General features: G+C 40.7%; 2 protein-coding genes across 13 annotated transcripts in view; both read left to right on the top strand.

Annotated features, from left to right (window-relative positions):
• The first annotated feature begins 443 nt into the window (after nt 1-443).
• Nucleotides 444-5,746, top strand: eomesa (eomesodermin homolog a). Of its 6 annotated transcripts, none has more exons than XM_030064429.1 (7): nt 444-573; nt 1,712-2,033; nt 2,489-2,643; nt 3,555-3,676; nt 3,992-4,150; nt 4,388-4,449; nt 4,597-5,746. In XM_030064429.1, exons 2-7 carry the CDS (start codon nt 1,918-1,920, stop codon nt 5,348-5,350), a joined length of 1,368 nt encoding a protein of 455 aa, XP_029920289.1. In that variant the 5' UTR covers nt 444-573; nt 1,712-1,917; the 3' UTR covers nt 5,351-5,746. The 6 variants fall into 6 exon arrangements, with proteins under 6 accessions (XP_029920289.1, XP_029920291.1, XP_029920290.1 ...); XM_030064431.1 differs by having other exon boundaries at nt 444-485; XM_030064430.1 differs by having other exon boundaries at nt 451-573; nt 1,796-2,033.
• A 6,494-nt stretch (nt 5,747-12,240) lies between these two features.
• The window catches only part of LOC115367445 (sodium bicarbonate cotransporter 3-like), a 63,102-nt gene continuing 48,194 nt past the window's right edge, over nt 12,241-27,148 (top strand). For all 7 annotated transcript variants that reach the window (XM_030063201.1, XM_030063202.1, XM_030063204.1 and 4 more), the window contains exon 1: nt 12,241-12,365. In XM_030063201.1, the coding sequence (XP_029919061.1) occupies nt 12,324-12,365 (42 nt within the window). In that variant the 5' untranslated portion in view covers nt 12,241-12,323. The remainder of the gene's footprint in view (nt 12,366-27,148) is intronic.

The raw sequence follows: 27,148 nt of genomic DNA on the forward strand, positions 1-27,148 counted from the left end.
TAGCCCATTTACTTGGTTTTAAACTGTTTGATACCTAAGGTTAAGGTAGCCTAATCCTCTTTTAAATTGGGCCATACTGTCATTATTAGAGCACATTTGCTCTGTTTTGTTGCAATTTTGTGCAAATTTCTTTAGCAGGCCAATCTTAAAATGATAACACAAGCTCTAGACGGAACGTTTATATGAACGGTTACATTTATTGTTTTTTTGTTTTGTTTTGTTTTGTTTTGTTTTTTAATTTCCTACTATTTGACGTATAAAATAGGCCAAAAAATATCTGTCTTTAACCATAAAATACATGCTTGGACTAAAATAAATCATTTTTATTTATCATTTATAGATAAAAGTCACTGTTAGTTGTGCTTTTTTAAACTGTCAATTAGGCTATCTTAAGTCAATTTCGATAGCAGAAAGTCTATAAATGTCAGTGCCTGGGCTGACCACTTGGAGCTTGAAGAGAGGACGGAGGCCAATTAGGAAATGAGGTACACATGTCATTTGTTTGCTGCAGTCGTTTGGAGAGAAAATAGTCTGGGCTGCTGTATCCTAATTCGTCAAAGATAAATCATTTGGGTGAGTGAGTGGAGATATAATTATTAGCCAGTACTTTCTGAAATTGTAATTTACAACGTCACAAAGTGCCGGGGGCAGTTTGGAGGCTGTGCGATCCTGAAAGTTTGGAGATGATTATTTACGAGCGAAGGCGAAGGACTAGATGGGAAATGGCTTTGTTTTGTGTTCACTCTTTCTCATACAGGCCTGGTGAGAAGAAACTGTGCAGCCCGCCGTTGGCCTCCTTGAAATAAACGTTTCACTGAAAATCTAAAATTAAACGAGTTACGTGCGTAATTCATTCTGAGGCAAAATACATTTTCAGTAAAAATAGGAGAATGTCACTTCGGCTAGTCCCATGGTTATGATGAGAGTAAAAAAGCTATCTTTAGGTAGTGATAACAAATTGTCTTTTGGTATTATGTCGATTAAACACTGTCTAATTGAATTAGAGTAGGGCGACCATTGGATATAGAGAGGGCTGGATCCCCATGGGTCTCCAAAAGCTCCTCCCCTGACGCTTACAGTGAGTTGGGTGTGTGAAGTACGTCTTATAAGAGCCCTTGAACATCCCATGTACAAATCATAATCTGAGCTGCAAAGCCGTAGGTGAGGAGTAGGTTGAACCTCCTTCCAGCGTATGTAAGGGGAGGGAGGCGCACAGACGACAGAAAGAGCTACCAAGGCGCCTGTGTGGTGTCGCCTCCTTGGCCGAGAGACTTTTGGACTCCAAAACAATCCTATTATTACAAGATTAAAACAATGCAGTTAGAGAACATCCTTCCCAGCGCTAGCATCAACTTACCCAAGACGTTTTACAATCTTTCCTCGTCGGACAGTGCCAACAACAGCCCGGGGCCATCATCATCACAGATTGAATACCAAGAAGTCGACCGGACGGAATCAGAGTCTAGTAGCGCTCCTAAGAAATATCTAAGCGGGGTGGGAAACGGGATGCTGGGAGAGGGAGAAGGGGACAGTTTCACCGGGGCTAAAGCCGGTCCCGATGGGAGAAAAGGGTCCCCCGTTCTGGGTGAGGATGACCTGACGAGCGGCCGGCGTTACAACATAGACGAACTTGGCTCTGATAGGTACTTTATCTCGTCTTCCCAGACGAGTTCCGACATGGCAAACCCGTGTTCCCTCTTTCCCTATGCAGGACAGACCGGGTCGGTTTACACCGGGTCCAGCAGCTCCAGATACCCGGCCTCGCTTCATTACGGATCTGTCCTGCCGCCCACAGGCTTCTCCTCCTCCTCCGTGTGCAGCGGCCGGAGCCAGTTTAGCAGCGGAGGGTACCAGTTCGGCCAGGGTCCCGGTTGTCTGTACCCCTCCTATCCAGGGACAGCCTCGGGTATTGGCACCATGTCTCTACCGGGCTCTGCCGCCGGAGCCAGGGCGCAAGTCTACCTGTGTAATCGGCCCCTGTGGCTCAAATTCCACCGGCACCAGACCGAGATGATAATCACCAAACAGGGCAGGTAGGCGAACGCACCGCTGTGAATTTCACGGACCTAACTTGCTTATACAGCCATGTGCAGAATATGTCATCGAATTTAATTAATTAAATAATTTTTGTGATTCAACAGTTTCCAGATTTTGTTATTTTAACTTGTAACAGCTGTTGCCCAAATTTTGCGCAGCAGCTAAAACTGACGCACACAATTCATATTTAGGTGCTTAATTTGCAAGAGTTCGTTTCGGGTAAATTGTGAATTAATTGGCCAAATATGAATCACCAATTGCATTTTTAAAAAAGTTTTGTGGTGGTTAATCCAGCAATTGGCCTATGCATGAGAAAATCCCGAGGTAGATCTTTTTTTTTAAAAAAATATAGGCTGTATTGAATTTTGCTTTTTTCCATGGATGCAACTGCTGTTTATTCCTGTTTACCTTTTTTAATTTTTATTATTTTTTTATTTTACAATTATTTCAGGCGGATGTTCCCATTCCTCAGTTTCAACATCACTGGACTCAGCCTCACGGCCCATTACAACGTCTTTGTAGAAATTGTTTTGGCAGACCCGAACCACTGGCGCTTTCAAGGAGGAAAGTGGGTCACTTGTGGAAAAGCAGATAATAACATGCAGGGTGAGTTTCATAATTAACCAAACTGTGGTGTGTCATGTTTTTTCTTTTTTTTCTTTTTTTTAATTTGATTCTGCAATATCAAATCTTAAAATATAGATTTTAAAGCGTGGTTTGGACAAGGTGCAGAAATAGGAATGACTCAGCTTGAGAAAGTAAGAATCACATTTCAAAACACGATCCGTTTTTTTTAGAGATTTAATCAAAACTTTGGTTTAATTTCTTTGGATAAATAATCAGTTTCTACTTCATAAAAAAAAAAACTCAGCTTGGTTCGGTTTGACTCTGTATTTTTAAAATTTAGTCCCTCCAGTATAACTTAAAATCATTTTTTGGAAAATGATTGACTAAAAATTTTCACACAAAAAGCTTTGGCATCCTAGTCCGCCGACAGATTTGCAGTATCCCATTTATCATTTTCATTTGGTAAATTTTCGTTTTCTTTTTCGTAAAAGGATATTTTAATATTAATAGATTTTTTTTTTTGCTTGGAAGGGGAAGCATTTTCGGCCTTATCTTACATATGTTACAGCTTTTTAATATATTTCAAAATGAAATAAATGATCCCAATTAGTACATTAATCTGTTCTCAATTGAAGCTTTTATTTATCAAAATCAGAACAGAAGTTGGAGATGATATGGTATTATTAGGGTTTTACCAGTGTTTTAGAAAAGCCTTCAGTGATCAGATTTCGTGATCATTCACTGAGTCATAATGTCACCAGGCAGGATGTGATTTATCATATTAGAAGTTTAAATCAACATGGGGATCATTTCTTGCACATTTTGGGTCATATTGTCAACTACATTATTTTCTTTCTTTCTTTCTTTCTTTCTTTCTTTCTTTCTTTCTTTCTTTCTTTCTTTCTTTCTTTCTTTCTCTTGTTCATTCTTTGTTTCTTTTTAATTCTTAGGTAACAAAATGTATGTTCATCCTGAATCCCCAAACACTGGTGCTCACTGGATGAGACAAGAAATATCTTTTGGCAAGCTGAAGCTGACCAACAATAAAGGGGCCAACAACAACAACACACAGGTGAGACACTGTTTGATTCCCACCATGTCAGTATCTGAATTTGGTGTATGTCAAATTAAAAGGGGCTATTCCATATTTTATTTATTTATTTATTTATTTATTTATTTATTCTGAATGCAAATTTATCTGGATATACATTTTTTTTTAAAGTGGTATCCGTTGTTGATTATTATTGTTAATAATAGCATTAGTATTATAATATATTTGTTATTTAATTAAGAATAATGATTTGTATTGTTCAGTTCTTTATTAAACTGAAGTATGCTTCATTTGCTTTATGATAATATTTCTCTTCAACACATTTCCCCGTTGCAGATGATAGTCTTGCAGTCTCTTCACAAATATCAGCCGCGGCTGCACATTGTGGAGGTAACAGAGGATGGAGTGGAGGACATGAGCAATGAGGCCAAGACTCAGACCTTCACCTTCCCAGAGAACCAGTTTATTGCCGTCACTGCTTACCAGAACACAGATGTAAGCACTGGGATTATATATATATATATATATATATATATATATATATATATATATATATGAGTTTGACTTAAATGTGTTGTTTAGTGAGAACAAAAAGTTTTCTTGGACTTGCATGTACGAAAAAATAATCAGTCATCCGTCAGTCTTTGTCATCCTTCCTTAGTCACATAATGCAGACAGCTGTGTCATGATACAAAGTTTATGAGTGTTTTGAATGTTTGTTTTTATTCTCAGATCACACAGCTGAAGATAGATCACAACCCATTTGCAAAGGGCTTCCGGGACAATTATGACTCGTAAGTGTCTTGCAGTTTGCATTTCATATGAAGTGCGGTTGTACGCTGTCTATGCGCTGTTTTGATGCTTATCCGGACCACTTTTTTTAACTCTGGCAGTGACTCATAACTCTTCCTTTGTGTTCTCTTTTTTTATCTGCTGATCAGAATGTACACCGCCCCAGAGAGCGACAGGCTCACCCCGTCCCCAACAGACTCCCCTCGCTCCCACCAGATTGTCCCAGGGGCCCGCTACGCCATGCAGCCTTTCTTTCAGGACCAGTTTGTCAACAACCTGCCCCAGAACCGCTTCTACACCGGAGAGCGGGCTGTACCCCAGACCAACAGCCTCCTGTCCTCTCAGAGTGAGGATGCCAGTGCGGCTGCCTCTGCCCAGCGCTGGTTCGTCACACCGGTGCAGCAGGCAGGCTCCAACAAGCTGGACCTGTCGTATGAAAACGACTACTCCACCAGCAGCCTGCTGTCCTACGGCATCAAGCCCTTGCCCCTGCAGACATCTCATGCCCTCAGCTACTACCCAGACTCGGCCTTCGCTTCCATGGCAGCAGGCTGGGGCACCAGAAGCTCTTACCAGCGTAAGATGACCACAGGCCTCCCCTGGTCCCCCCGACCCAGCCCCCCGGCCTTCCCGGAGGACCAGCTGGGGGCAACTAAAGACAAGCTGCCTGAGGAGAGCGCGCTGCCGGCCTCGACCTGGATCGAGACGTCCCACTCACTGAAATCGGTGGACTCTACTGACTCCGGCGTGTACTCCATGGTCTGCAAGAGGCGCAGGATGTCTCCTGGGGGGTCGAGCACAGAGAACTCCCCAACCATCAAGTGTGAGGACTTGACTACAGAGGACTACAACAAGGACAACCCAAAAGGCATGGGTTATTATGCATTCTACACAAGCCCCTAAGACTGTATTTATTGTAACTGAATATAATTCTTTGGTTTATTATTGAGTGCACTCCGTTCCTTGTTAATGTCATTTTTCTCTTTTCTCTAAAGGTGCCAAAGCTTAGTGTTCCCCCCCAAGCAAGCTGCACAAGGTTTTTTTCCCAGGCCAGCCCCTCTCACATACCTGAACAGAAACATGCATAGTGATTGTTGTTTTTGAAAAAGCATGTCCTTTTTTTCCCTTTTTTAACCATATATTTTTTTTAAACAAATGTGTTTTTTTTTGGCATATTTAAGTCCTTTTTGTTGTACAGTATTTGTGCACTTTAGAATGTGATGTATCTTGTACAAATTGTCTTCATGGAGGTGTTATAAAATGGAAAATAAAACCGCTTTTCATAAAGCATTATCCAAATATGCCCTTTGTGGTATTTTTTCCACTTACATTTTTTGTACTGTCCTGACATCAGAATAGTCTAAATATTCTGCCTTGATGAAATGTAAATAGGGAAATAGAAATATGGATTGTTTTACAAAACCAGAAAGAAATCAAGTCTCAACATATGATAAAATCAAATTTTCACTGAAATATGACCAACAAGCCAATATCAGACAGTTTTGGAGGCAGAATTTGAGACCTTTTCAATGGTTGCTTGATAACAAGACATAACATGTTTTATTAAAAAGGCACCCAGCTAATCCTATTATATAACATTTTGATGTGGGATGATATTTCATTTAAATTCCTCTCATGTCCGTCAAGTTGTTGAGTTCAACAGACATTTATGCCATAAAAAGAGGAAATCCTCAGTACCCATGGCATTTAGTCACAAACCAGCTGAGCAATCGTTATTTAAGCTACGTTAAGCCACAGTTAAGTGTTGCAAGATTATTTTACAACTTAACATTCAAATGTTAATAAATCCAAGGCTCACTGTACTTACAACATAGAAATCCCCCACAAAAGCATTTAATCCTGCTATTCTCTCTGTTGTTCCCATACAAATTTTTTCACATTTTATAACCTCTAATTTAGGTAAGTTTAATGGAACTAGGCTTGTCATGTGAGGAATTTGTTCACAAGATATAAAAACAGACTAAAATGATGATCATCCAAGCGACAACCACATTCATCAAAATGTAGGACAACAGCCCAATTCCTTAATTAATTGGTTGAATTATTTATTTATTTCGTCTCTAAAATGGTTTAGTGGAAAGCAATAAATTTGCATGGAGAGAAGTCATAATAGTCAAACCTCTCAGCTCCTGTTCTCCACTCCCATTTTCAACAGTGAAAATGGTCCTAATTCTCCCCCTCAAGGATGCCAATTTGAATTGATTTACATACTCTAGAATTCTAATTAATTCTGTTGTCATACTCCTTGACAAAGTGAGGAGTCTGACTAACTCCAATTAACACCTCCTAACAAGGTAGAGTTCCTGATTGCCCTGGCCTCTCAGGAAAGCTGTAAGAAATAGGCTCTTGGGGGGGTTAGCTACTGGAAACTAAAAATGCACCCTTGCTCTTGTTCATGTCAGCGAATTGTATTTCAGAGCATCCGAGGCTGTTTTTTCTCACTTTCGTGTTCTGTTGACCTCTGCTCATCAGTGGCTGTGAGGTGCAGAGTAGCAGTCAAGATAGAGACTGGACAACCAGGCACTTGTATGAAAGGGGAGGCCGGGTCAGAGAGTTGGAGAAAATAACTGTGAATTTTATCAGAACGAATTTGGAGGACCCTGTGGTGTAAAATGTTGCTGCAAACTTTGTATTCATATGTATTCATATCAGCAGCGTTAGTTGGTTTTAGTGCCTCTTGCAGGGGAATTACTACAGTTAACTGTCCAATTAACAAACGGCTGCTGGATTTTTTTATTTCTAGATTTTTTTCCTCCAACACACGCAGACTCAACCCCCAGCACAATCACTTCTGCAAGAGGTGTGAGTTCCCCACTCTGCAGTACAAGATACCTCTTTTAGTCTCATGTCAAAGGCACTTTGGCATGGATTTTGGGCATTATAGATGTATTACTAGCTATCCTCCAATTTCTAGCTGGAATACACACTCCTGTCAATGCAAGAGATTGAACCAGCAACCCTCCAATTAATGATACACCTCCAGACATCCATGCTCATTAAACTTCTGCTCCATGTTCTTTGTGTTTCCACTGCAAGGTCTTTGTGGGGTTTTTTTCTTTGTGAAGACATCACAACCAGAATCAATTTAGAGTTTCTTTGTTGGCATTTCTGCTTTGGATTTGTGACAGTGCGAAGGGAGACAGGAAAGCCAGGAGATGATATGCAGCAAAGGGCCCAGGCCAGAGTCAGAACCCAGGCCCACTGTGACATAACCAATGTGACTAGCACGGACCACATCCCATATGTGGTCTATGTTTTATGCGGTGAGCCACCGGGACAACCCCAGACTGCCTATTTATTTGTAATGTGCAGTGAATTATACACATTTTCCTTGGTGGGCACAGAGGGCGTACTGACAAATAATATAGAAAAAGCAGTAATAAGTAAGTATGAGGGAAAATTGGTGAGTAATAAGTGCACACTGGGACACATGGTACAGCGACAACATGACCTTGTACTCAGTGCAATGTCATGTACAGGGCAAGACATCCATCTGTCTGTTTTAATGAGGACTGTCATCAGCAGCCTCTATTGTGCCAGTGAATCCAGTTCATTAAATACTCACTGATCATTTACTTGATGGTTATACCTTGACCTAACAAGAGGTGATACCTGGGAGCCCCTGACAACTCCAAAATCCAGCAACAAGTCAATAGACTGAGCCTTTCTCAACCATTCATGCAAGAAGTACAGTAATCAATAGACACCTCTACAGCATGCTTTCACAAACTCAGACCATGTTGACTTATAAGAGATATGCGCATTGGGATGAGACCTGCAGAAAGAGCTGAATTGACTACTGTACTCCACTGCTGATGTTAACATTGCAAGCTAAAGTGTCAGCGATTGACCGCATTTTGTTGAAGTGTCTCTTATACCATGCCAAGAATAGCCTACATCAGATTTCATGCTGGTGAAAGTGATAGGCTATACAAAACTAATAGCGAACGTATCATCACGGAACTGAAGTTTCTCTCTCTTTTCTTCTTTTATCTATGCATGCAGTTGTGTGTGTGTGTGTATGTGGGTGTGTGTGTGCGCACGCGCATGTCTACAGTTGTGTGCCTGTGCCTTTCCCTTAGGCCGTCCATTGGTGACCATGTTGAGAGTTCATGTAAGAAAGGCCAAGGAAGATGCAGAGACATTGTAGCCGAAGAGGGATGACATCCGAACACAGATGAGGGCCTGAGGTTGTTTCCTCACCTTCAGTCACACACTATTACTGCTCTCACTGACTAAATATGGCCACAGGCAGACATGTTTCTGGGTCAAGATTTTTTAGACCCCCTTTTAAAAGTAACCAACAGACAGACAAGATGGAGACAGTGGTGATTATGTTTCCTCTTCACACTTTATTTCCCCTTTTGATGTGTTGATAAATGTCAGCTCTGTCAAACGATTATCAAGTCAGTCAGAATAACTGCCAAACTGATCTGCAGGGACAAACTGAGCCTCATATGGCTATGCTGTTATTTTGTGATATTTTCACACCCAAGACCTATGGACTTGATATTGCAATGGGCCTTGGTTTAAACGTAACTACATTAATATTAGCAATAAACAAAAAGTCACATAACAACTGTACAGTCCAACATGAAACAACACCAATCATATGGCAGCACCAATCATATCACGATACTACCAAGCTGCTGTTTTGTTTTAGGTTTGATTGGTCCTTTGTGTTGTCAAGTAAAGGTCATGGGCGCTGATATCCCAATAATGATGACAAAAGGCCCCCATTTAGCTTGCCTCTGGTGTTCATGTGCACAACGCAGTGCTCATTTACTAATCTTTGCCTCCATAGGAACTGGCCCCTGTCATCAGAGAAAAGAGGCGGGCTCGTTTCTGCAGAACTGGTGTGGCACTCACAGGCCTGCTACAGTGAGACCCTGGTGTGAGATGACTCTCAAGTTAGCAGGGCCACAAGTGTTTGGAATAGGGCGTTGAGTGTGAGCACAGAGGCGAGAGAAACTCGAGGCGTGGAAGGGACTCGTGTTGATGCCCTCAGACTGCGTGCACATGTAGTCTGCGCAGGCCAAGCAGGGCCCGACTCAGTGGTGCATGGCTAACGTCAGATAGAGTATCCCGCGGCTAAGCTGCACTTAACAGCGCATTGATTTCAGGCACCCGTGTTCCCCTGGAGGGTAGAATGGGATGCACCTCAACAGGCTAGACTCCACCCCCCATCACCACAACCACCCTTTCTTGTCTTCCGTGCCTTGATTTGGGTACACCACACTGGTCTCTGGTCGTCTACTCTCTACCCATCCCCTCCTCTGGGGGTCCCTGGGGAGACGAGCAGGATTCAGGGGCACTAAGGCTCCCATAAGACCCTGGCTAGGCTTTGGGGTTGGGGTTGGGGATGCAGAACCAGTCAGGTGGAAAAGATCTGTGGTCAAAATCAATGCATTGGCACTTTGATGGAGCGCTCCAACAGATTTGGGAATTTCATATTCCCCTTCTTGTCTCTTGGCACCCTCAGACGGACTCACCGCTGGAGAAAAAACAGCATCCACTAAACCTTCAGGGAAAGAGGGACTCTTCAGTTCTGCTGCCTGTGGCACAAAACACGACACGGTCAATATTCATCTGGTGGCTTGCGACTGCCATGTTACACACTCAAATCTGTTGCCTCTTGTTGCCCCACAGTCAAGTGAAGACTATGTGCAAAGCTCCTGTAAAGATTAGGAAACTATATTAGCTGTAGCTGGTTTTTAAAGTAACTATATAGCAAGGCTTTTCCGTTTCACATTGAAGGGCAGATGAAAAATCAGGGTTTTAATTCTTAAGTGATTGACAATCACAATCTTCTTTCCTTTAACCCCCTTAAGCTTTGAGGTAGAGAACTTTATTTTTCAGCGTCGCCAAGCATCGCAGCTTTCATCTTTTTAAATGAATCCCAGCACAGGTGGATGCCAGTGTGGTGCTTTTTCCACTTGTCTAACTTCTGACTCATCTCCCAGTTGCATTGTGCGGATGCATGTTTCAGGAACGGTACATGGCACACTTCTTTGTGCGCTAATGGGCTCTCAGCATCTTTAAGACTCAGGGTACAATTAAGAGGTGATAGTTTGATCTCCCACCTCGCAGTTCTATTTCAGTTCAGCCGCGTGATTATGCCAGGGGTTGCGGGTGGTGGGGAGGGGTGTATTTAAAGGAAGATGCCCATAAACTCTTTTGAAAGAGCTGACTGCTTTTGCAGTTTGGCGCCATCTTTTTTCTTTTACAATAGTAAGCAGTGAACTGCTGTGAACCTTGTTCTGTGATCAAAACTCATTATATAGAATGACTGACATGACTGAGGGAGTGCACTGTAATTGTACAAGAAGTACACTTATGAAATCAGTAGTCATTTTCAAACTGTTCTAACTCTCATACAGATCATCACATCTAGGTGTGGATAAAAGGATGCACAGACATGCTTATGTTAATGGAAAAGGCCAGTATTTATATGATATCAGTAGTGCTGCTCTTCTCAATTTGAGGTTGTTAAATAGTTTTTGCAAATTGTGCGGTTGCCTGTAAACTCTGTAACCAAGCAGATATGTTTTCATTTCTTCATAACCGAGTTTAATGTATGCTGTATTTAATTTTATCAAGATATAAACAACTACATATTAAAGTATGTACATTGTAGGATGCTCTCTGAGGAATTAATCATAGCCGGCCCACACGATGCCTTCAGCCCACTGCCATCTCACATGGCCCGACAGAGAACATTGATTGATATTGCACTGCCACCTGCTGGTGACAACAAATCATTACACGCTTTTTTTCTTGATGCATAAGACCTGAACGAGTCGGTTGGCTTAAGGATGATAATGACAGGATATTTATTTCAAATACCCTTGTACTTTTATGTTTGAACAAATACTTAAAGTAGACCTCTAAATAAAAAGGCATCTATTTCATTGTTTAGCATTCATTTCAAGTCAAACTTTTTGCCTTCAGGTTGCTATTTTAATTGAAACAGACTAGATCTGAGAAAGACTATATATTGATGTGTATGTAAACTTGATGTTCGTGCTCAAAATATAGGGAGATACCATTTTCAGGCTATAATACTTACTGCCACAAAACTCCTACCAAACCTTTTGGATGATCCACACTCCTAACATAGTGCTTTGCAAAGTGGAGTGGGTTCCAGTAAGGTTTTCAACAAACTGAGGAATCATTTAAATTAAATTCAGTCGAAGTAGTTCCAATAAACTTACAAAAAAATCTAAATGTGGTTATTTTCACCAATTTAAATACATTTGTCAGTGTTCGAGTATGACAAAAAATAAAAATATGATACTTGACACAAGCCAAAAATCTCTTATTACATCGGGGTTTCTAAGGTAAAATCTATTTAAATGGGGTCTGAAGCTTCACGGAACGTAATCTGAGGCTCCAGAACATGTGCATTTTTGAAAACCTGTGCTCTGTTTATGTCTAAAGCATGAAACTCTTGTTTTATGAAATGTGTGTTTTCATTCTATCCAAAAGGCAGCAAATCCTAACCCTAACCCTATGTGTAATAATTTACTGCACCCTACACCCCATGCTTTACCCTCAATGCTTAATTTTCTTGCCCCTCTTGATGACAAAAAGCCCGGCTGGGGCCTTGGATGTGGGGGACGAGGGTAAAAGCCCCCGCCCAGTCGGAGCGTTATCGGACTTAATTGGCTGAGAATGAACGATATTGATATCGCATTGGTCGAGACCGTTGTCAATCACGCTGAGGGCGTGTCTTTTCTGCGTCGTTCAGTCCCAAACTGCAGCGAGTCCTCGCACAGTTTAGTGTGAGGACTCAAGTGTCACCAAACTCGGTCTGCGCTGTTCATCACCGGTTAAGCGGCACAAGGCAGGTGAAATGGATGAACCCACCGAGCAAATGAGGCCCCTCTTGCGATCGGTAAGCACCGAGCAAACACAGGCAGCCCAGGATAGCTTGAATGTATTTCATCTTTTGTCCATGTTCGCCGTCTTCTTGCCGAAGAAGAAGGGATGCTTGGGAGTCAGATTCAGCCACCAACCGGCGGCTGCTATTGTTAGCCGGCTTTCTAGTTATGACACGTGGCATGGAGATAAGTTGTATGTAAAACCACACATTAAAGTCAATTGGGACTTCAATTCAAATACGTTACTTGTCTATGTTTGCTTCCCGGCTGTTCACGGTCTACTTTATCTCCATGTTTCCATAGATACGGCTAGATTGAGCACGAACGTTAGCTAGGCACGACTTCCAACAGGCAAATAAAGTCTCAGTCCTTGTTGTTATTTCCTGGAAAGCTGTCTTTTTAGCTCCATGGCAGGGCTGTCTGTATATCTATGTATGTACACCAGTTTGTCCAAACACATTGATTAACGTAAACTTTGACATCGCCGATGAGCCTCTGTTGTCAGTAGTTTAGCCTTACTATGATTAATTACATAGCTGTGAGGCAGTGTTTTTCCCCCCTCACATTTTTCCAAGTTCAACAGGTTCACTGACTGTTCTGTCACTTACGTCGATAAAATGTGTCCCAACAAGTCAGTCGAAAAAAGAAATGCTGCTGTGTAACTAGGCTAGCAGTTAAAGTACAGAAATGGGAGGCTCATTTACATATCAAATGCTCCCGAAATAGCCCAGCCTTCTTGCGTGACATTTCAAAGTCAGGAGATGCTACTAATTTTACAGTGAAATCTTGCGCAATAAATAGACTTGAAGGTGAAAGAGAAATGCTTTTGCACAGTACCAGGCGTGTGCATTACAGTTTGCTACTGAAAGTAGCAAACTCTTGTCCATGGCTTACTTTATTTGAGTTTGTATGTGACGCTAGAGACTCACATCCTGTTTATTGGGTGTAACTTTACAGTCGCCAGTGGTTTGGTAGACTCACTGACTTGACTGTATGACATCAAGGGCAGTCTAGACAAGCTTGTCCTGAATTGTGTGTGTGTGTGTGTGTGTGTGTGTGTGTGTGTGTGTGTGTGTGTGCGCGCACATACCTCATGGGAAACTTGACCCCTGGCTGCCCAGTGAAAAGGAGTAGCTGGCTTGCTGCTTATATCTTCCCCAGGCTTAATAGTCAGTCGGTCACACAGGGCCCTTCAGATAATTCAACTGCATGATGTCTAATGAAGTCTCTGGGCTTATTAACTATTTCTCTGTCAGAATGCCGATCTTGAAGAATACTCCATTGTTCAGTTGCAAGCTGGGCATTGCCCTCTGCCCGGATGTTTGAAACCTGACTCTGGTTGCAAGGAGCCATCCACTTTACTGCTGTTATTTCTGCCATGCTGCCCCAAGACTTCCCATCCTCAGGAGCCTTAAAATGGGCACGAACTGTGAAAGTCCTCCCCAAGGTGATCTGTGCTTTTCAGACAATACAGCAGGGTTGGGTGATATGGATAAAGTCAAACATTATGATATCGTTTAAGAGATACCTCAAAATATTGTGATAATATTTCAGCTATCACTATCAGTGCTACCACGAGATGTTTACACACGAGAGTTTTGATAGATAATCATTATTAATGTGGATATGACCAAGCAGGAATAACAAAACTGCTATAACAGTGTAATAATTTCAGAAAGCTGCACCCCTTCGCTCTAATGCAGCATTTAAGACCAGAAAAGTACAGCACTTCTGCCATATCACATTATTACAATAATTGACAGTTGTAGACAATATCTAGTGTCATATCACAATGTCAATATAATATGAATATGTTGCCCAGACTTACTATACATGTATAGGCCTATATAAACATGAGGTTACATTTCCCCCCTTATCAAATCATTGGCTATTCCTTTTTCTGATCCTTGTGACATGAATCCAGCTCCTACTGTTTTGCCCATGACCATAGCAAGAATAAATGTCATGTCATGTCATGTCATGGAGCTGGTGATCATGGTGCCAAATTTATGGCTCTTCTCTGGCCACTGCTGACCACCTCAGACTGTTTGTGTGGCATTTATAGAGAGCCCCTTACAAATCCTCTGACTTGATGCCTGAGTGACTGCTGTAAGTCTCACAGCACTAGAAAGGATGGCTCAGTATGGCTAGTTTTAGGCATGTGTGTTTTGTGATGGTGTTTACTGTGTGTTTAGAAGTGAAAGGTCACCAGGATTTTCTTTGGCTTCAAACTTTGCTCTGAGAGATGGCGAAAATATGACTTTGATTTACCCAGGCATTGATTACATTCTTAGTGACTATACTTTTACTATCACCATTAGCTGACATCATTTATTGTTGGTAAAAAATAGGGCTATATGTTGAATTTCTATCATACTATTTGCCAAAGCAGTATATTGTGGAAATGAGTATACTGTGTAGGCACTGTTTAGTGTAACTATGGAGCGTGCTTTTGGTACACAGTACCTGTGTGCTGTGTTATTGGTTCATCTCAGTTAGTGGGTGTATCCTTGAAAGACCTTTTCTCATCTATGCCTGTGGCTGCCCTCTCTTGGTTGCTGTGCTGATAATGGAGCAAAATATCAAAAGTACCTCTCCCCAAGTGATAGTACATCTTTTTTCTCATCAGTTCTTTAAGGGGCAAGAGTGAGCTTTAAGGAATTATTTCTTAATGATATGAAACAAATGATGAAATCCTGCAAACAACAGCTGTTCTTTCGCTTTTGTTTGCTTTAGCTGCGTAATCACCAGGATGCTCTGCTTAGTGGAGCTCACATTATTACATATGCAGGATGCAAATGAGGATATCCACCCCCCATATGTTGGATTGTAGTTGCAGTTTCATAGTACCACAGCATCTGATGGGCAAAATTGCATTAATGCTAGGCCTATATGTCACGTAGAGGATTGCCATTGCATTTTTATTGCTCCATCTTTTAGTCTTAAAATTGATCCTCAGGTATGTAGCCTAGGCCTTCTAGGTGATCTTAGAAAGAGAAATTTCTCGTCTATTGTCTGAGCATACTTTTTTGGTCAAGACGACAACGAGAGAGGATGAAAAAAATGAGTCCCAATCTCAGAGTTTTGCCTTAACCACATCCTGAATATTAATAGGCAATCAACCAGGGGCTTAAAGATTTTAATGATCATCATGTGCATTTTTATTTAAACTACAGCAGTAAAATGATGGCAAATGAAAATCACATTTTTAATGAGTCAAGTGACTGTACATCACGAGCTATGAAGGTAAATTGAATTGGGACTGAAATGAAAATCTCATTTGCCAGATCCTGCCTAATTTCTATCCACTGTGATTATGAGATCTGTGTCTTTTGTTCAGGTTACCATACCTCTCATGTTGTTTACACCCTGATCTCCCTTTACTGACTGTATTAACATGGCTTGACATTATGAGCTTTCCTGTATCATGGAATTTTACCTCAGGTGTTTGCCAGCCAGGAGGACACCCAGTAGGAGAGCGATTTGTGTGTCCTGCTGTCCTCCCCTGCTAAGGTCTGAAATAGGGTTTTAGTCCAGTCAGCGCAGGCTCTTTGACCCAGGCTATTAAAGGATCAGTGAAGAGGTTACTGCCAGTGTTAGTGAATGTTTTATGAGATCCACCTGGCTGCATTGCATTGCTTTGAATGCTTTATTGCACAGAATGAGCCCCTTTGAGGACTGATGGTGTTCTGTTCTGTTCAGCTCTGACTTTAGAATAATAACCTTACACAATGGAGGATTCATAACCTACCAGAGCCAGCTATATGCTAATGGTTGTGCACAATAGAAAGCCTGTTTGTCAATATTGTATAGAATCCACTCTCCGTAGGGATGAAATGTACTGTCAACAAGTAGGCTAATATTGAACAGTGCCACAGTGTACACAGAGACGGTAAGCTTTTAAGTGCTCTTTGGAGGAAATGACCAGCCCATCATCACCATGAATGTGAAAAATGCTACCATTGTGTGTGCCCCTACTTTGTTTCTTTGTTTTTTGCTCACAAAGGAATGTGTTTAATTTTTTTTTTTTTTTTTTTAACTTTTTCCACACAAAGTAAAATGAGTTGTCTTGCTCTTTCCCTGCAACGTTTTGCTTTGTATTCACATAGCAAGGTCAGCTTTACTCAGTGGCCCATTGACATTGTCTCTGTTAGGAGGCAAGATTATTTGTCATTTCTTTTCTCCATTCAAACTGGCAACCTTCAGTCACAAGTAGGGCTGCCAGTGATATCAGAGTTAGTTGATGCCTGGACCAGTGAAATTTCGCCATTCTCGATACTTGATTTTATACCACAGCAAAAACAAGGACACACTCCTTTAGCACACACTCCTTTTATTTAAAACTGTGTGTAAACATATAACAGCAACTTCATGTGTATGAAAAACACTGAGTCTGGTGCCAGACATTGGGGCCATTAATACTGAAGTCAGTGGGACAGGCATAGGAAAATGGAAAATCCTATTATAAACCACTATACCTATGCTGTTTGATCTTTGACAGGACACAGATTCAGCTATATGACACAACACACTTTACATAATGCAGACTTTTGTCCAGTGTGTACATTAGTTGTCCTTGTCACTGGTCTCAGACCATCAGGAGTCTATCCAGGAGCTGCACAAAGTGTCGCGTGAAGCCCAGCTCTATGGAAACAATGCAAATGTTAGCCACATGCACACTTAAAATGTACAATCCGATATATCAAATATGACCTAGTTAGCAATAAATTACTCATAATTGTGTTAAATAAGGCATAAATGGAGGGGTGACAAACACTTTCAAAACATTTACAGCCTCTCCAAAGTTTCCACACATGGCACCAATTTGGGCTCATGTGCTAGTCAAGTGACGCATTGTCCCTTCTTTACAAGTGCAAAATTGACCTGCAGCCTTCAAGGAGAAAACAAAGCACCTCAACATAATATTCATCTGAATTCAGAGGAACTGTCTAAAATGGCCTGATGTAACAAAAAATACAGTGGTACGATTGTACTCTCTTTTTGATTTACAATCCTGCAAACATGACTACAGCTTTAAGGGTTGCAAGTATTTAAACATATAAGCTAAGGGTATGTTAAAACAAGAGCACCAAGTTACAGAGTGAGGTATCAAGATGTGTTGATACTTAAAACACAAGTAATGGTATTGTTTACAAAATGTTGGTATTTACTTGCAGCCTAAGTACTGATTCTTGTCTTATCCCTAGTCACAAGCCTACCTCTGTTACCTCTAGGCTGCTATCGCCCTGTCTTTGATTTCAGGCCTGTTTACCGTGACGGGAACAGTGATGTAGAGCCTGTTAGAGACACAACATGGCCCTAGAAGGTAGTTTTATTAGTGCAGAGCAGGAAAGCAGATCAAAGAGAGCTCAAAATTTCACTTCTCAACATAAGTGTATTGCCTTTTCTCTGTGTGGATTGGCCTCTGTCTTTCTAAGTATGGATCTAATATTGTTTCTGTCTACAGAGAGGATTTCATGGCCCTCTCAGTAATAGGAAAGTTAAGAAAACTCATCAACCCCACTGAGTAGCTAAGTGGCATTAGCCTTTAATGGCTGATGGTTCACTGGGGGCATGGCTTTGCAACAGGTAGTGATCTGACATGGACAGGATAATGGCTCTGAGCCTTTGAGATGTTCATTTTAGTGCCATAGACTCATTTCTTGTTTGTAAACAACACTAGGAAGTGTGCATGCAACACAGTGGTAAAAAACCTGCTTGCTCAGTGTCTGTGAGAAACTGACACTGCTTTGCACTTTTGTTATGTGGTTTGCCCTCGTATTTCCAACAGCTGTGCATTTATACGTGCGGTGCAGTTGTGTTCCAGTGACTTACTGTCTTGATGTTACAGTTTTCATCCTTGCAAAAATACTGTACAGCTTTACAGCACTTTACACTGACATTGCTCGATGACAGTAACTGCATTTGTAGCTTTAAGCCTAAAATTTGGCAACGTAACTTTATTGCCTTACCTTAGGCTCTCTTTAACTGTGGTTTGTCTGCATATTACTAGCCACAGTTTGGTTTAGTTTTCCAACTGTCATGCTATCATGCTTACCCATTTGACTTTTCCAGAGATTAGCTAAATTACTAGCTATGTAGCAGTTTATGATACCATAAGCTAATCGCCATGGACAGTCATATTTCAAAGCATGACATTGTATCATCATCACATCCTTTCCTGTAAGATAATTGTTGTTACATAACCACGTAATAACAATTATGGTTTGGCTAGATGAAAGTAAGGGAAGAGGACACACTGTCCTTTTATTCTCAAATATCACGTTACACCCACGGAAACCGTAGCCGATCTGCCAGCCTATCTGCCTGCTTAGTGACTCACACATAGCTGACCACTCAGTTAAAATCCAGTTTTGCCTATTTAGTATTTATTAAGCATTTGTAACAGGAATGCGGGAAGCACAAAAGGGACAGCTTTGTACACAATTTATGGGGTGTTATGCCTCCCATACCACTGCACTCACCGTGAATAAAATAAACACAAAGACCTTAGCTTTGCTCCTCCGACTTAAAAACAAATTATGGTTGATGATTCATCAGTTGTTTGTGTGTAGTACATATTGTTGTATTATTTTACAGACCATGTTTAATTTATAATCATGTCATGATGGAAAGTATATTATATGAGTATATAATAAAGTATATATATTATATATTATATTATAGTATATTGACAGACATGGATAAATAGGCCTAAAATCCCCTGCCCCCCCCTTCTCCTCTCTGGAGCAACTATTGAGGTACCCTTGAGCATGGCACTTTCCCCTGAGCAGCTTAACCCCTCTGTTTAAGCTGCTCAGTGGGCAGCAGTAGAAGATCATGGTGTTACAGTCAGCTCCCAGGTGTGAATGAATGTGTAACTGTGTAAATGTGAAGCAGGGCTTTGCTGATTAAAAATGAGCATGATTATCAAAATTTCCTTGTATCTGGAAAGGTTTTAAAAAAAACTTCTATCTTCACATTTTATAAAGATAACACATTGACAACTATAGCCTACATCTGAATAAAATCAAAACACTCACAGCCATAGGTTCTTGTACAAACTTACCTACGTTTTGTAAAACATGTAACCAGTGAATAATGGTTCTGATGATGTATGTACTCGTGTGTAATCTGTTTTGAATGTAATCCACAGAAATTGTCAGTCATTACCCTGATCAGTTTCCCTGGTGTCTTGGCTCAGTGTAGATGCAGCCATTAGGTGGCAGCCTTCCCATTTAACTCCCTGCAAATAATGAATCTCTGATCAAGTCAGGTAATCATTTTATGGTCAGTTTTGCCATAATAATAATAGTCCTGTTGTCATTAGTTTATGTGGAATCGATCATGAAGCTGTTGCAGGTCACACAGTCATGCTGCGTCTCTAAGGTCGGATCTCCAGTTTGTCTTTAAGTAAAAAAAAAAATAGATTCCTCCTTCTTCTCCTGTTTATGATGCAGGGATAAGGGGTTGCATTTACCTTATTTGTGCAACAATTCCAGAGGATTTTTTTCCTGCTGTGGACGGAGAAGAAATGAGTCATAGTCCTCTGTGGAATTGCAAGTTGCTGAAAGACATCGCCAACCTTGAGTCCCTGATAGAGGTTGTGAATGTCACCGAATCAAAGGCATAGAGACTCCTAATGAATATGTTGCTGTCTGTCCTTTTTCAATTCGCCGCACTCTCTGTGGAATTCCAGGCCAGCACGTGCATGTATATCTATTTATCTGTTTTGGGGGTGGGCCTTCATGTGTGACCTGAATACCTCAGAGGATGAGTATTTGAATGTCCTCCAAGTATGTGTGCGTCCTTTATGTGTGTGTGTGTGTGTGTGTGTGTGTGTGAGTGTGTGTGTGTTTGTGTTTGAGCTCTTGGCCGGGCGAATAAAATATTCATGGTGACAGGGGATTGGCTGCTGAGCAAAGAGCGGGCTGTCAAGGTAGAGCAGAGCAGTGTCTGCTCTAAAGCATCTCTCTCTCTCGCTCTCTCTCTCTCTCTCTCTCTCGCTCTCGCTCTCGCTCTCTCTCTCTGCTCCGTATAAAGAGACTACTGATCTAGTATCTCTGTCCAAGCTTAGCACACACACACACACACACACATCCTAAAACAGAGATAACGGACATAGAAGGAGCCATCTAACATCACTGCTGCCTTGGCTGATGTTATAGCTTAAATGGAGGGACAGAGCAGAGGGGAGCATGTGCTCACGGTACGTCTGTTCTTCCCTGTTTGTGTGTATGTGTTTATGATGAGCCTGACTGTCGTTCTGTGCAGCCGAATAGCATCCAGTGTCTCTGTGCGTGCAGTATTGCTTGCATGCATTTATGCCTGTGTATTTGTGTCCTCTTGTGCTCTCATGCTGTAGAGTAAAGTAGTGGTCACAGGTTGTGCTAATGGAGGGAGCAGGTGTTTAGTATGTCTGAACAGAAGGGGAAAAATGAGGAGGAAGGTAAGGTGAAAGGGTGGATAAGAATCTCTTGCCTCAGCACCCATGTCTCTTGAAATGGAAACAATCCCTCCCGGCTGCCTTTGATCATCTTGAGGAGCAGGAACGAGAGGAAACCGAGAGGGACGGATATGGCTGCTTGGAGGAGTGGGACAAGGAGAATGGGAAGGAAGGAGGGTATGAAGGAGGGAAAAAGTGGAGCACGAGTGAGAGAAAAATGCTGGAAAATGGGTGACTGACTCCTAACAACGTGCTTGCTCTCATTCAAAATTGTGTTTATTTGACTGAAGTGAAATCAAATGAAATGCTTGGTCTCATTTAGGCTGTTTTAAAGCACACAACTTAAGATGGATAGATAATATTGGTGGGGTTTTCATCTGTGTGTGTGTGGATGTGTTCTTCTGCATGTTTGATTACATCTGACGTCATAGATGGAGATCTGTTTATTTGTGGAGTCTGTGTGTTTGTGTTTTTCCATCTATGCCCTCTGAGATATCTTTGCAAATGTTCAAGATAGAGCCACGGACCATAAACCAGACTGCTGCTTATTGATGCCGAGGGAAAAAATGAGCTATATCAGCATGTTGACCCAGGAGGGGTTATGTATAGGTGCAGTCTGTACACAAGGGATGTCCTCTGACTGCCTTGTTAGCTGTCCCTGATTAAAGCTCAGGGAAGAGAATAATTAAATAACTGGAAAATTGAATGGTGGGGTGATAAACCAGTCAGCAGAAGAAATGCTAGCTGAACAATTTTAAGATAGCAGGAGAAAACATTTAATCCCTGTGGTTTATAATAAAAAATAGGTATCACGTGTTTTACATACTTAAATACTTGGGGTATGAATCTTGATCAATTCATGATTCACCAGTTGGCGATTTGACTTAAAAACATTTTTCATAGTTTGTTTGATTCACTAGTTTCAGCAAAAAACAAACAAAAAACAACAACAACAACAAAAAAAAAACATATTCCTATCAACATAAACAAGTCAAGTATAAGACCACTACAAAGTGATGCAAATCTATCATTTTTCTTCTGGAGTATGAAATGTTAATTACTTCAACATTATTTATTTATTTATTTATTTATTTATTCTGTTGTTTAAAAAAAAAAAAAAAAACTTGAGAAAATTGCAATTAGGCCTGATAGTAGTCTGTTAGGTCACCACAACTGTGAATGAATCGATTCAAAGCATTTCATATATCAATAGAGTTGAATCAGCAGAATTTATAATTGGTGCAATCCGCATTGATGCAATAAATAAATCATCATAGCCCTAGTAAATACATAAACACATTATATATATGTCATACTACATATGTATTCTATTGTTAGCAGTCACGTGTGTGGCCGTGTGCCTGCTTTAGTGTCTTTCTGTTTTCAAATAAGTCGGTTAATTGGTTACATAACATTAAGTTACAGTACAGATTTGTCAGTGTTCTCATCCCCAGTGTATGATTCTGTTTTCGGCAGAGAGAGACACCCAGCAATCTCAAGGGACAGGTCTCTCGCTATTTAACACGTCTCTTACGTCAGTCTCTATGGATTGGACCAGAGCCCAGCGAAGAGAGGCTGGCAAAGAGCTGAGATTAGAGGGACCCTGGCTGGTAGGCTCATTGGATGGCTGGTTGTTTCATACAGTGTATGGCTGACTGAGCAGGTGGTTGGCTGCTTCGTGCTGAAATCACTCCTGCAGAAACATATCAACAGCATTGGGAGTAATCTAAATATTGTGATTACCATGTAACAACATTACTTTAATGAGTAGCATTACTGTAACACACTGCTTTTAAAAATTTAGTTATTTATGGTAAAATTTTCTTTGGTTAGTCCCCTATAGATATTCAGCAGAATGTCAATTGATATATATGTTAAATATCAACGAGAGCTCAGTAGAATATCAGTAAGAGAAATTATATTTCAGCAACATATTGACAGATCTATTGTCATTATCTTGTATATGTTTTTAAAGAAAATTAAACAAAAATGTAGTCCTAGTTGGCATTATTGTTGGATGCTGTGTTATTATGAAACCCACTAAAGTTCTGGGCAAGTTACACCGATTGGTTAAGTTTAAGATCATGGTTGGGTGAGGGTTTGCTTGGATACGTCCACAGGGTTAAAGTTAGGGATATGGTTGGGTGAGGGCTCATGTTAAACCTATTTTAGCAAATAGACAAGTCAACAAATTTCATGACCAAATTACAGCGCTGGTCGGCGTATCATGTCAAGAACTCTGGTGGGTTCATAATAACTCTTTATAGACATGAATTATTGATATTAGCTTTCTGTTGAATATCTGTAAGGGACTAGCCAAAAAAGGTGTTAGCCAATTTATAGCACTTACTCTGTCAGTTATTGTAAAGTTAGGTTTTGAGCCAATTTTAGTGGTAGGTCTGTACCTGTCTCAGAATTTTGTCTGTCAATTTGGATTTGAAAGTTCAATATGGCAATTTGGCTAATTTGTTCCTTTTTTCATATCTGGCGATCAGAAAATCCATTGGCATGAGTTTCAGTGGACATTTATCAGTCAAATGCGACAATGTCATAGGAACATATTTTGAACAGTTGAAAATGAATTAAAGACAGCCACATATGATGCAAGACTTGAACTGCGGCTGATTTGAATCGCCAACATCTAATGTCGGGCTACCATATGAATTTTTTAATGAGACAGGTAGTGCACATGTATTTTTGTTTAAATCAAGCCCTTATAAGACAATTATTTTTTTAAATTTTGAACACTGTAAACATTAAAAACAACTTGTAAACAAATGAAACAGATTAAAATAAATTCACAGTGTTGCCTGCTATGAAATAACTGAACCAATCTCTTGTTCAACAGGATAGGCCTACTTCTTTATTTCCCTTTAAACATAAAATAGCTTCATTATCCAACCTCCCATCCTCAGGTTTCAGCTCTCATCAATTTTCTTTTTTATAGCCAGCGCGCTGACCCTGCTAGAATCTAAAAATATATTTGTAATTCCCCTTATCCAAATTCCTGATTAAAATGTTATCTCTGTACATTTTTGTGACCTTCTATCTATTTTATTGTGTTATTTTAATGCACACACACTGCCAATAAAACCCCAAAAAACAAAAACAACTGCTTAACTTGAAGACTCTTAAGTGGACTGAGGGATCTCCGAAAGATGATTCGACTCTTCAACTTTCAGGGGCCAGCCCTATGGAGTGGTGTATTATAGTACAAGCATTTTCAAGCCAGACTATTAAATGCAGTGACTCTGCTGTTGTAAATCATAAATCAAAATGTCAGCTCTGATTTCAGAAAGTTTACCCTTTTCTTTGTGAAAATACATCACCCTCAACTAAAAGGAAAAAGAAGAAAGTATTTTCGGCTAACGTTTCATCTATAATGATGGTTTAACAGCATACATAATATAATACATTCGCCACTGAAGGTGTGATGTAGATTATTGCTTTGATGGGAAATAAATGTTTAATTATTAGATTAGCTTTGTGATATAACATAAGTAACAATGTTCACTAACGAGCAGATGCCCAGTGGTTTATTAATTATGTGCCAGTAGGGGTCTGTGCACATGGACTTGGACTGTGTAGTCATTGTCTCTCTTGACCTGGATGTATGCATATGACTGTATTAACTCCTGAAGATGAACACACACACACACACACACACACACACACACACACACACACACACAAACTCCCTCTACCTTTTTAGTGCCCCAACCTGAGATGTCTCTCTGGACATCTTCAGGATGTGCAAAAGTCACTTCCTCCAAGATCAACTCGCTGGTGTGTTGTCCAGATGATTAGTTGAGTAGTTTGGCCGAAGACAGGCCTGTACTTAAATTTAATTGTGCTGTGGATAGGATTAAGAATAAGCTTCTCAAAATGAAAAAGCATGAACTATGTTTTTTTTTTTTTTGTTTTGTTTTTTTGGGCACTACCAAACCAGTAACCGACACTACCAAAACAGCTATTGAACGAGAGTCTTCCACTTCGGTTGTGGCAATGGTGGCAACTGGCTGAAATAGGTGAATGTTGTCTCTTTTGCATCCATGCACGTTCAAGTCCTTTAAAAAGATTCCCCAAATTAATGTTACTCCGTCAGTGTAAGTTAATGTTTTCAGTTTTGCAGATATGGTGAGTTGTAAAATCAATGACTTTTTTTAGAAAGAGAAGGCAGGAAGATGAGAATCAAAGCAGGTGAAACAATGTAGGGTGCAGGACAGTCGCAGGAGTTAAGTCATAAGAGTTAAGTTAAGTGCGCCAATTAATGTTAGGAGTCTCAAAAAAAAAAAAAAAAAACATATATATATATATATATATATATATATATATATATATATATATATATATTAGAAAATAAGAGCTGAACACCTTCTCTGACAGCTAGTCAGTTAAGTAAGTGGACTCCCTCATCCTGTCAGATCCCCCTTTCTCCTCAGGACACGTTTGCTGTGCAGCCTTTGGAACAGCTTAGTTGGCTGCCTGAGATAGGACTACAGCTAGTACAGTGGACTTTTTTTTAGTATGATCTGAGAGCAGGGTCTGTGTTTCCCAACGTGGGGTCCGGGACCCTCTAGGGGTTCTTGAGGGTTTTCCATGGGGTCCCCAGAAAAATGTGAAGTCTAATTGTAAGAAAATGTTGAACAGGGTACATTTAAAATAAATAAATAAATGAATAAATACATAAATATGCTTTAAAATTTTCAACCATATAATTAGAACTCCTAAAATACACTGCTTGTAAAAGATGTTTGCTTGAGCCAGTTGAAGGCATGGGGCTTATGCACGTGTGAGCCCATGATCAGGTACCACTACCACCTCATTTTAAGCCAGGAGAAACTGTGGTTAATTTGAATTTATGCTGTGCTTTCAAAAAGCATGTCAATGAGCGCAGGCCTTTGCTTAAAGCTGCTGAAAAGATTCAAAGTTATCCCTCTGTTTACGCTTAAAGGTTCATGGGAACCTTCAATCCCCCATCCCTGTATAGTAAAGCTATATCAGCCTTTCCCCTGCATGCCAGTGCACATTAGTACACACTCCTATAGTGGAGAGTCAGTTTTCTGTTGCATTTTTCAGTTCATACCCTCTAAAGAACACACTGTAGGTCTGTCTGTCTGCATTAGAAACTTTATTAATTATTGAGCCAAACTCTCTCAGATGAGCGTGCTCAGAAACGCTGCTTCACCACTATCGGCCAACAGCATCATGGTACTCTGTGTGCATCATGCTGACTGTTTTAAGACAGCAGCAGAATAGCCTTGGGTTATGTAGAGGTTCTTAGGCCTCCACCACTTAACAGGGATCAGATAGCAAACAGTCACCAGGGCCAATCTGCTTCCATTTTGGGGTCTAGTGTGGTATAACTGAAATATAGCCTTGAATATTCACTATTAATTGTCTGTATTATGTCTTATGATGAGCTGAGACTTCCAAAAGGCTTTAAAAACAAAATAAAATTTTCATCTACAATTTAAACTGTTCAAGGACATGTGAATATGCATAGAAAGTTGTTAGTTAAACAAATCAGGGAACTGCTCGATGCAAGACCAGTGGTGTTGTAACAATAGCGAGGGTGTATTACAATGTCAGCACCACCTGCACATGACCAGTGCTACTTAGAAGTTGAGCTGTGTCCGCTTTTTCCTTGGTTACAAACTTCCAGCTGCTGTCAGCATCAGATTTGTGTTGGCTACCCAGCAAACAAGCTCTGTTGACAAGAGTGTCTTAAATTATTGTAAGTGTGGAAGTGCTGTTGCTTGACATAATTAATCAAAATCAAACTTGGCTTCAAATCGGTGATTGGTGACTGATGTAGCCTGGAGTAGATAGATCTAAACAGTGGAAAAATCCCAAGACTAGACTGCTAGCTAGGAGATGTTTTTTTTTTGACCAAATGTAAGGGAAAGCTTTTTATCTGAGTACAGTGTTTCAAAGAAGTCACCTGTGTGTATTATTCTCAAAGATAATACATTGATGGTTTGTTTGTGTTGGGAAGTTGGCTGCCGTAACGTTGCCTACCTCCCCTTGATTGCCATTTGGCATCCACCCACGCTTTTTCCTCTTCCAAAAGGGGATGAGCAAGGCAGGGAAGGGCTTATCCGGTATCAGACTCCACACATTCGTTCCATTCTGCTGTACTGACACTCCAGGTGACGTTATGTTCTTTGGCGAGGGTGAGGGGCTCCTGACTTCCCTACCCCACTGCGCATTCCTGTTCTCACTGGCTAGAATGGCAGAGCAGGACATGCCCTCTGAGTAATGTGTCTGTAGTGGGGCAGCACTCCATTCTCACTGGACTCTGACAGGCCAGGAGACACTGTGTGTATTCTCGGCTGAGCTCATACCACA

Source organism: Myripristis murdjan, chromosome 11, assembly GCF_902150065.1.
Source record: "Myripristis murdjan chromosome 11, fMyrMur1.1, whole genome shotgun sequence".
NCBI classification, from domain to species: Eukaryota; Metazoa; Chordata; class Actinopteri; order Holocentriformes; family Holocentridae; genus Myripristis; species Myripristis murdjan.

Excerpts from the sequence above, each read along its gene's own strand:
- eomesa (XM_030064427.1), top strand. The coding sequence starts at position 1,315 with ATGCAGTTAGAGAACATCCTTCCCAGCGCTAGCATCAACTTACCCAAG. Across the intron at positions 2,644-3,554 it reads AGCAGATAATAACATGCAGG|GTAACAAAATGTATGTTCAT; the intron begins GTGAGTTTCATA and ends TTTAATTCTTAG. Across the intron at positions 4,450-4,596 it reads TTCCGGGACAATTATGACTC|AATGTACACCGCCCCAGAGA; the intron begins GTAAGTGTCTTG and ends TCTGCTGATCAG.